At 37.3% G+C, this 11,346-nt stretch overlaps 1 protein-coding gene across 1 annotated transcript; it reads right to left on the reverse strand.

Annotated features, from left to right (window-relative positions):
• Positions 1-767: 767 nt before the first annotated feature.
• LOC141607793 (26S proteasome non-ATPase regulatory subunit 13 homolog B-like) lies at positions 768-10,477 on the reverse strand. Its single transcript, XM_074427144.1, has 6 exons — positions 10,188-10,477; positions 7,383-7,829; positions 5,880-5,960; positions 4,285-4,481; positions 4,068-4,167; positions 768-1,216 (listed from the first exon to the last, which is right to left on the reverse strand). Exons 1-6 carry the CDS (start codon positions 10,338-10,340, stop codon positions 1,031-1,033), a joined length of 1,164 nt encoding a protein of 387 aa, XP_074283245.1. The 5' UTR covers positions 10,341-10,477; the 3' UTR covers positions 768-1,030.
• Positions 10,478-11,346: the final 869 nt, after the last annotated feature.

Below are 11,346 nucleotides of genomic sequence, written 5' to 3' on the forward strand. Positions count from 1 at the left end.
AGGAATTGAGTCCAATTTCAGTTCCAAATTCTAGGGGTTCTCAAACGCTATTGAGAGACCGTCTCTCTAAAGTTTTTGTGTTACTAAAAACTATACTTCCGTACGAGTGAATGAACATAATACTTGCTCAAATAATTTGATAGGGGAGAGCCTCAAAATACCGAAAGATTTAGATGTATAAAAAACATAATAATAATTTCAAACCCTTCAATTTTGATGATGTTATTACCACCATTATTCTCCATATATATCGGCCCTGTTTGGCAAACGTCAAAAGCAAATTCATAATAGTGGATATCGTTAGCTGAATACGGTTAGCAAATTTTAGTACCAGATTTGACTATCAACTTAAATTAACAGATTAAGAAAGAATGATTTCATGAATAAACTAAATATGCTAATACGTTATGCAGCTGGTAAATTCCAACCCATATGTTATCAGAATACACCGTTTACCAAACACGTGAAAATGGTTGATTGATAAGTCAACCTACTAATTAGGCCAAAATCTACTAATTTCACTCAACAAAAATTCTACCATCCTCCAATCCGCCAAGTGGAATATTATAATGGCTTGTATGTGAGGAGTACCGTCCTCCGAGAGGACGGTAGAATTATTGTTCCACTCAATATGTTGTTATACGGAGTACCATATAATATTGTTCATGTTTCTAACCCTTAAAAAGTTCTAAGAAATGCCTAGGATGAATTAAAGATGATTCGAATCAATTTAGAAGTGATTTTTTCGGAGTTTGTTTTGAATTATGTCCACAGAAAAATAGCAATTTAACCCATAAATGCAAATTCAAGGAATCTGTCCAATGAGATTTTTAAAACCTATGATAATGAGCAAAATCAAGAAGGTTTAAGTGAGGAAGTACAAGGGGAAATTGATACTTCCACAAAAAATGAAAGGGAACACTACAAGTCTAAGAGCATACAATATGTTAAAGCCACATATTCTCAGTATATGGTATACTTTCTTTTCCACTACCAAACTATTGCATAAAGCAACTGAAGGACGCAAGACTTACGATGCGACTAGGTCTGGTGTTTCGGCTTCAACAGACAGCAACGCAGTATGCACTTTCCCGACCCAATTGTCTAACCGGTCACGAAGGGACTTGATTTGTGGGACCCCCAGCACTCTTGGCTGCACCCACGACACATGAACTGTTCCCTCCACTTGATCAATGATTCCCTCAATTAGGTGAACCTGCTTGCAAAATAATCACTTTAGATATCACAACAAAAGGTTGAACTAAGTGTCTTGGCAAAGGAGTACTAGTCCAAAGAACCAGATAAAGCAGTGTTGGCAAAGGAGTACTAGTCCAAAGAACCAGATAAAGCAGTGTTGGCAAAGGAGTACTAGTCCAAAGAAGCAAATAAATCCAGTAAGTCGCTAGTATCCAAATCAATTACTCTCCTAGGAGATTTACCAATATGAAATACGGAGTAGTATTAACTCGAAAGTCGACATTAAAACCCAACTTTGCTCAAAGTGAAACTAGACCACTTAGGTTTCTTTTGTAGCAATCAAGCCCTATAATCAGGGTTTTAAATCGTGGTATCAGTCGCGATCGCGGTAACGGAGTCATGGAATCGCCCCCGACTCGGCCGTCGCGGTGATATTTATTTTACAAGCTTTTGTAGATATTTCACCATTTATTGACTATTTCATACTTCCTCCATTCCACTCATTCCTATACATTTACTTTTGGCACAATGTTTTAGGAAAAGTGTTATTATATCAAGTTTTACAACTCTACTCCTACACAACTCTACAACACACATCCAAGCCTCATCATTAACCACTCGTCCTACAACCACTCTACCAGGCTGCTACCGCCTACCGGTACTACCCTATCCCGGCACCACCCTACCCTGATGACTAACCCACCACCACCATCACCCTCGCCGGAATCATGCGTTGCCGGCGACCCGCTACTCTACCCCAACGTCGACATTCGCTCCCTCCTCTTCTTTAAATCTCGCATTCGACAACCGCTTGCCCCATCGGCAACCGCCGACAACTATTCCCATCACCAAACTCATCTGACGCCATCACCCCCTCTCTATCTTCTATATTTAAACACAGATCTACAAAAAGCGACTACTGTACCATTCACCGGAGAGGAAGAAACGATGGTCGGATCTGCATCTTTATACTCCGTCGCAGTCGGTGGTTGCCGAAGTTGGACGGTTTTGGCCAGCAGTAGCACAAGGTGTCGCCTGTGTGCCGGTGATGAGCGTCGTGGTGGGCGTTTGGTTTTGGTGGAGAGGACTGGTGGTGGTGGACAATGTTGGTGTGGTGGTGGTTGTGAAGAGAAGTGTGATGGATGATCAGAGAGTGGGAATTTGGGATTGTATGAAGGGTATATAGTAAGGGGCATAATAGTAAGTTTGCGGATTAAAGCTTACCCAATAAGGAAATGCATAGAAATGAATGGAATTTCCTAAATAGGAATATGTATAGGAATGAATGGAAAGGAGGAAGTATAAAGTTAACATTAATTCTATTTAGGATGATTAATTTGACCAATGGTATACAATTTCTAAGAGCTTTTCATACAAAAACTTGGCCGGTACAAGTTATAACATGTTCATATCGGGTTCATCGCGGGGTGTATCGGGCCAAGTTGGCCGATACATGTTATAAATCTGTCGTCTCAGCCTATACTTGCCTGTTTTAAATTTACCCTATGTTACTCCGACACTTCACTTAACTCACATGTCGCTGTCCGACACGACACAACACTTCAATTTAGACCACAAAACAGGAAAATTCGCCCCAAATAGCCGTGTCCGACACGCCGATACGTGTCGGACATCGACACGTGTCGGCGTGTCTGAGTAACACAGAATTTACTCAATACATCTCGGGATATCTCGTATCGTCCGCCTCCAATAACGATACATCTCAGGCGATATGAGACGTCGTCTCGGCCGAGATTTTAAACCATGCCCATAATAACTTTAATCGAAAGTAAAAACTCAACCCATTGTTTAATTTTCTTTTTCCCCGAATAACTCAACAAAAAAAAATCAATTTACAATCCAATTAAGAAAATACATAGTACAATATTACTCCCTAGTCCCTCCTCTACCCATTCCAAACTACCCCTCCTTACTTTCACAATTATCAAGGAAAACGATTAAATATTGTATGTATTTGTAATGGGGTGGGGGTAAGAAAAACAAATATATAACAACGAAGTATTGAATAAGAAAACATTTTGTTTACTAAAAGTGGAATGGTTAGTTTGGAATCTGTGTACCCAAAATGGAAATTGGGAAGTTTGGAATGCGTAGGAGAAAGTATAATTTTATAACTCTTATACAGAGCACTATATATTAAAATGTAAAAGTATTTCTAATAATTTACAATAGCTAGACAATTTATTATACATGTAAGAATACTTCATGAATTTTTATCATATTTTTTATTATAAATGGATGTAAAAATGTTCTTAAGATATATAATTAATCGTGTAGTAATTAATAAAGTTGAAATTAGTATAAAAAAATTGTTATAAGTTGTATAATATCAATATAAAAGAATTTTTGGTAATATTTTCGTGAAAAATAAAAAACGGGGTTGACTTTCACTTCTGTTTGAAGTTACGAGATTTGATTGTTACAAATGAAACTTAAGGGGCCTAATTTGACCATTGGACAAAGGGGGTCAATTGCCACTTTTGCGAATAATCATGTGTCAAGCAAAAACCACACATTTTATTAAGATGATGGGTTTATTGTTAAATGGGCAGTCTTTCTGGATAAGACGGTATTATACAACAATTGGTATATCCGGATAAACTATTTGTCAAACACTTGATAATTGTCGTTTCGCAAATTCCTTATTGTATTAATTAAATCTCCTATTATAACGTGTAAGATGTCGTTTACGTCTAGAAAGGTATCAAAACGAGACTAGTACTTCATGTAATGGCGCCAATGCAAAATCTTGAGTGTCCTTCATGTAATGGCGCCAATGCAATGAGTTACAGAAACAAATACAATCAAAATTCACAGCAAGTATAATCACAAGTGAGGAAATAGCTTACCGAGAGGCTCTTCATCAGAAGGTATTCCACATCTTCAATGGACAAATGAGTGCGCTCCGCTATCACATTCAACGGAATCGTACGGTCTTCAGCACGACGGCTGCAAAAAATATTTACAATGAAAGTCTAAGTGATCAAGGTCAACTGCAAAAGCCGTCAACACAAACGAAAATCGATTAAATATGTGAACTGAATGATTGTGTTTGCAACGACATACTTGAAGATGATCTCCATCAAACAGAGAATATTGATCTTCTCCAAGAGCTTCCTCTCATTCGCAACTAATGCTGGTTGAGCATTTAGGGCATCCTTGTGCACACGGCATAACTCTTGGTATCGAACCAAATCACCAGCGTTAAATGCCTGAAGGATATCGTAAAGCCACTCGACTTTTGTCCCAAGAACAGACTTCAACTGAGGAAGTGAAAGAATGCTTATCAGATTTTAAGAAGATATGCAGAACACGATACGTGTGGATGATCCTACTGTGTTAAAATAAAAAACATGAGGACAAAATTTAGTAAAAAGAAAAAAGGGGCAAAAACAAGGAGACACATTATCAAAAAAATGATCTAAAACTATAAATCCACATGAAACACTTAGCCTGTTGACACTTAGTAAACCGTAACGTAGCTCATCAGAAGCATTAGCGAATCAACCTTCATGTGGACAGCAACTCACCGTACAAAAAGCATTTTTTAAGCATATACTAACATACTACAGCCCATTTATAGCATAATTAGCAGATTAACATGTTAAAGTCCATTTATAGCATATGACAGTCACAAGTCATACATAAATATAGCACAAGTTTCATTTATAGCATATAACCGTATTTCACAGCCCATAAACAACATTGCTTACGCCTTGCGCAATAGAATTTAAAACTGTATTAGATTTAGTGACAGGAGAAACCACTTTTGTGAAGAAAGCCACTTGCCCAGAAACTACATAATCACTCACAATTTTAACATGCTCTCTTCTGTGATACTTTTTTCTCACAAATAATTGTCCTGACATGTGTAGTAAGAGTGTGAGACATAGGAAAGAAACTTGCATAAGTTGAAGGCTTGAAGCATGATAAATGCAGCACTTTAGCAAACAAACATTACTCAGTGTGTTTCAAAAATGTGTTGCTAAGATTCAGCTACTCATTGTGTGTAAGTTGTTTAAACTTGGTTAGACATGTCGAAATGTTGATTGCCACTGTTTATTAAAATTTCCAGGTTTTGGCATGAAATGAATATCACGTTGACCCGTGAAATGCAGCCAAAGTGAAAGTGTTGAAGGATCATAGGTAACAAACTAATAAAATATAGAAATTAACTTGTAATCCCTCCATTGAACTCCAAGCGTCCTAGTCCCACCTTTTTTGTGAGAGAGATTTCGAACTTATGGGTCACTTAGACTTGAAGGAAGGGACATCTTAGTGCCGCAGACAGTAAATTTAGCAACTTCCCAAACTAAAGCTAGCATGAATGGTACCATCGTACCACATATTAATGAAACTCTACAAAAGAAAGACACATTAAAAATAGTAATTTTGTTTTTAATAGTGGTAATTAATACTCCCTCTTAACTCTTTGGAATTGCCCCATTTCATAAAAATATAACTCACATATATTCAAGAAATGGGGCAATTCCAAAGAGTTGGAGGGAGTAGATAATAGCCAATAAGTAATGTGGCATAATTAGCTGCTTGTGAAAGAAGTATTTTATGTGAACACACGTACCAGTAGCAATAAGTTTTGAAGTAAGATCCTCAAATAAAAAACACCCAGGATTGAGGAAGATCAAAATAAAGATACTTACAATCGGATGGGCAAGTAGCTCCCCGAAATTGTAGATATTCTCTCCCAAGAGTGCGGATAGTGACAGATCAAAAGCCAAATCCTGAAACAAGTACACAATATGAGGTCATTACCAAAGTGCATATGTAAGAATGTGAGAAATGCAAAAGGTGAAATCAAGAAAGTCACACTATCACAGTGGATCTCATCAACATCATCCTGAAAGAAAAGCTACCTTCAAAACAAAAATACTTCTGCTGTAAGAATAATAGGGAAACCATAGGCATATACTTCTACTACACAATATATAGAAATCCTATATCTGTTGTTTTCATAATAAAGATAGAGGGCCCAGCATACTGACTCACCATACTCACTAAGTAGCAGTCTGCCATCTAAAGTCTTCCTAAGTAAGAGTAAGAAAGAAAAGTTGTGATTAAAGGTTTATGCCAACTGCCAAGTTCATAGGTATGAAGTATGAAGTCTATGAACATGACAGGCTCCCAGAAACGTAAATAAGTAGCACCTTCAAAGTACAAAGTATGACACGACAAAGAAAGCTGCCTCCAAAAGAACACAATATCTTGTGTAAGGTGGTCTTAAACAAGCCCTTTGTAAAATAACATGCCCCCATTACCCTACAAAAAGAAGATACACAAACTACCAGGATTTAAAATATGGAATCTTGTGGCATTATTTAATTGTGTTACAGTTAAACTGTTTTACCCAAGACCAACTGCCAAAAGAAATATACTTCTGCTAAGAATATATCAAAATTCCAGTTTCTTTTTGCCAGATAAAAATAGAAGGTCCAGCATCCTGACCTTAAGTAATCACAGCGCAGAAGTCTGCAATTATAGGTCTTCTTAAATAAGAAAAAAAAAGGGTAAACATTTTAGGTTTACTGCAACTTAAAATTTATTTAGTTTGATGAGTTCAAAATAGCTCAAGTGAAAACTCCAACCTACTCCTCTAATCATAGTATGAACGTCGTCTCCAACAACCCTAGATAACGGGCGCTTCGCAACTTAAACATGGCTCCAACACATACAATTTCTATCCAATTCAGCAAGAATGCATGACATGTGAGACACGTACAGTATCAACTATTGCACAACTGAGTCCTTATTCTCTAAACCACAAATTCATGCAGTTTGAGGTAGCCACATTGCTACTACCCCCACTGAAAGAGCATTGTTGAGCCATCCTTCAAGTGTCTTGGAAACTTTATCAGCTAGAATCGTTTCAGTCCTACATTACATGCAAAAGACTGTACTATGTGGCCATTCGCCATCCACAAAACAGGATTATTAAGTTACTTAGCTTCACAGCTAGCATACAACTCCTGAGTTGCACATGTCAACAATGCTAGATTGTTAACTAGAGTAATATTGTAGAGCAAAATACTACGCTCCAGTATAAATAGGAGAACCTAACAGGTGCACCCCTACACGCCAGCCACAGTATGAATAGGAGACGATCAGCAAAACCATAGAGCAAACATTCATATAATAAGCAAACTTACAAGTCTGAATGAGTCAGATAAAGCTTCAACTGAAGTGTAGGCGAGGTAAAGAAGAGCATTTTTGTAGAACTCAGCAAATTCCTGGCGTGACTTATAATACTGCGAAGAAACCCAATAATAGCCAGCATAAACTGATGGATCAATATCAGTCATGCTATCTAGTGTGGTTTTTCCTTCTTCCAAAATTTTTTTGCATTCCTTGTGTTCCCCTTGCTGAAGCTTGAACCAAGATACTTGCATCTGTATGTAAAGGACAGGCTCCTCAATACGTGTCTCTTTGGTAGCGCGAAGCTTTTCTATTACTCCTTCAAGATAACCAACAGCAGCGTCTTTCTCTGCATATTGACGTGAAACTATGACGGTAAAATGTGCAAGCTTAAGAAGGTTTATCTTTGTCTCAAAGTCCGTGATGAAGTTGTGATATAACTGTATGAGGGCATCTCCAGCCTGCAATAAGTACCAAAACCATTATATTATAACACCAAGCTGCTTCCGATGGAGATCAGTTTAATAACCAATCACAACTGGCTTATCACAAAGACGACACAGAAGAGTTTCTACTCACTCTACACAAATCAGTTAGCACTCCCCTCCACATATAGCTAAGATCTAAAAAGATAATCAGCAACACCTAATCCAGAAGACCAGAACAGCCTAGAAAGAAAATCATATGATTCATATGTCGTAGAAATCATCAATTAGTATCAGAGATCATCAATTAGTATCGCACATCTACAACTGATGATGTGAAAAAGGCAGTTGCTTATTTCATGAAACGGTGAAAGATAAACTTTCAAGTTCCAAATTGACGTTCTTAGATGGATCTAAACAATGATCCCCCAACACATGGTAAACATGTCTAAGAGTTGGCTCAATTCAGTTCTACTAATCCATGCATGAAACCTCTTCTGGCACTCGTTGGCGCAAAAAAAAATGTTATGCAGGTTGAAACTAAGTATTTGAGCTATTAAAAATTTGAGTGGATTTGCTGTAAACGCTTTGTTTTGGATGGAAGGATTTCGAGGAAATAAGGGTAGGATTAGAAAATGAAGGGAAAATGGACGGAAGGATTTGGAGGAAATAAGGGTAGGATAGAAAGAGAAACAATTTCGCTTATTTGGATACCAAAATGGAGGGAAGACCTACAGGACAAGTTAAAATTTCCCAAACCTAGAAAAGAATTGGAAGGAAAACTCTTTGCTCCATCACCCCTTCCCTCTCCTTCACTCCTCTTTAGAAACCACTATTAGACACAAATACTTGTGTAGGACGCTTTTTCACAAGTACTATTGTTAAACCCCTACTGATGGATAATGGCTCAAATACCCCCTATGAAAACTACTTTGTTAACTAAAACTAGTTATGATCTGTTTAAACGCATCTTTCTTTACTAGTTTTACATGTAAAACAGTCTTCCATATATCTTTATATGGCTAGAACTTAGAATAGCCCAAATATTTGAGACAGAAGCAGCAGGAGAAATAAAGAGAAATAAATCCAATATTTGATGCTTCACCTCACAGAAAGTAGTTGAACACTTGAACGTCCCTCTAACATTATTTATTGCAGCTATGACTAACAAGATAACACCCGGCATAATTTTGAACTCTACAAGAGGCAACTCAATCAAACCGTTTAAAAACTACTATCATATAGCCTGAAACATGACAAAGATATCTCCTTTATCATACAGATCCAGCTAAAATCTTTCAAACGAGATTATTAACACATCCATAGAACAGGCTTTTTTCTAAGAAAATCTTCAACAACCCTAAAGCCCCTATCATCCCGCACAAATAAGCTCCATTTCCACTAACAAACCCAAACCCTCATCCAAAAATCCCCAAATACTAGGGTACCAACCTCAATAACACCACACCAGATCTCTACCACCCTAATTTTTGATCAAATCCTAGTTTGTCAACATTCTCGCACCAAACAACAACAACAACAACATTACCTCAGTGCCTCAATGGCTCCCGCAAATTGCGGGGTAAGGGGGGGTCGGATGTACGAAGCCTTACCCTTGTGTTAGCAACACAAAGAGGCTGTTTCCGAATGACCCAAGATGAAAATTCTCGCACCAAACAAACTCATAAAAAATTAGACAAGCCAGATCAAGCACCATTACAAAACCCAAAATTAGGCAGAATCGAAAACCCTAAATCAAGCCTTTCTAAGCAAATTTTACAGGTTGCCAATAACTGCAACCAAACACAATTTCTGAAACAACAGAGAGATTCAAATATTTCTTAACGGTAGCATCCATATCACCCGCTCAATGACTTCCATCTCAATTAACGAATCAATTGCATCACAGTTACCAACCCAAACCCTCCTCACTCAAAACCCCCAAATACTAGGGTTCCAACCTCGCAACACCAGATTTTCATCTCCCAAATTTTCGATCAAGTCCTAGTTCTACATTCTCGCACAAAACGAAGTCGTAACAATTACAGCTCGCCATACCAAAACCCTAAATCAAAGGCAAACGAAAACCCAAAAATCAAACGAAATTGGATAATTCCACAGGTCACCGATAATTGGCTCCAAAGACAATTTCTTTAGTAAAAAACTAAAACCATCGTTAACCCTAAAAACCCGAAACCATCCTCATCCAATAACCCCCCAAATAACACAGATCTCCATCTCAACCAAACCCTAATTATACATCCTCGAACAAAACAAACTCATAACAATCAAACAAACAAGATCAAATAAACAACATAATAAAACCCTAATTAGTAAAAATCAAAAGCCCTACAAATAGAACAAAATTAGAAGCGAAAAAGAGCAAAATGAGACCTGAAAAACGGCAAGAGCGACGAACTCTTCGAGCTTGAGAGTGAGCTGATGCCATAGCTTCTTCTGGTAGAGGTCAGCGAGAGAATTGTACCATTCTGCGAGTTCTGGGTGTGAATTTCTTTGAGATTCAAGGTATACTAACGCCGTCGACATTCTTTTTTCTTCGTCTTCCTTTTTACTTTGTTTTGCGCTCTCTCTCCCTCTCTCTTTTCCCCCAATTTGTAATTGTAATTGGATTGCAAAATTTGTTTCAGTTCTTAATATTTTTTTTTTTGGCAAATTTAACAAAAATAATTTAAAAAATGACCCGATCTTTTAACTTAAACAACTAGTTTTTAAGCCCGTGAAAATCACGGGATCGTTAATAATTTATTGTTTTAATCAGCTTAAAAATTATGGACTATGAATATTTATCTTCCAACAAATATTTAGGCGTTATTTTAAGTGCTCTTTATTGATTGAAAGAATTAGAGTGTTTAGACCGACAAAATAAAATCTCAAATGTGTTTAAGGGGGAAAGTAGAAATATTGTAGCAATACAAGAGATGATAATCGTAGACAAAAATATGGCAATGTGTATAGGTAGTATAAATGAGGAGGGAAGCCAAAAATTCATCATTTAAGAAAAAAGTGATATGCTAAATTAATAAAAGGGTAAATGGATAACTTATACCTTGTATAAGTTCAGTTTTTAAAACTTATACCTAAGATAATTTTTTTTAAAAACTTATACCAAAAATGTTATTTTCTTCCAAACTTAATACCGAATCTAAAAAGTGGATATAAATTGACGGTTTTGCCCTTATTAAATAAAGACAACTACCCTATCTGCACCCCGTAAACCCCCCTTAACCCACACATCCACCATAACCATCACCAAGTACCACTTCGCTCCGCCGGCACCACCGTTCACCACTTACGCTAACGCCACCGCCTCATAACTGTGCTACTGTCGGCGTCCCATCTAGCCTCCACATCCAGCCTGTCAAATTATAAAAATCCTCAAATCCTAACCCCTATTCAACAAACTTCTGCTTATGCTCTTTAGAATCTTACTTATTAAGAGCTGAATCATACTTGGGATCCTTTTCCCTGTCCAATACAATTAAAAAAAGGTGAGCTTGTTCTTACGATAGAAATTCCCCGAGTTTCAAGACTT

The sequence above is a fragment of the Silene latifolia genome, chromosome 1 (genome assembly GCF_048544455.1).
Source record: "Silene latifolia isolate original U9 population chromosome 1, ASM4854445v1, whole genome shotgun sequence".
In the NCBI taxonomy this organism is placed as follows: domain Eukaryota; kingdom Viridiplantae; phylum Streptophyta; class Magnoliopsida; order Caryophyllales; family Caryophyllaceae; genus Silene; species Silene latifolia.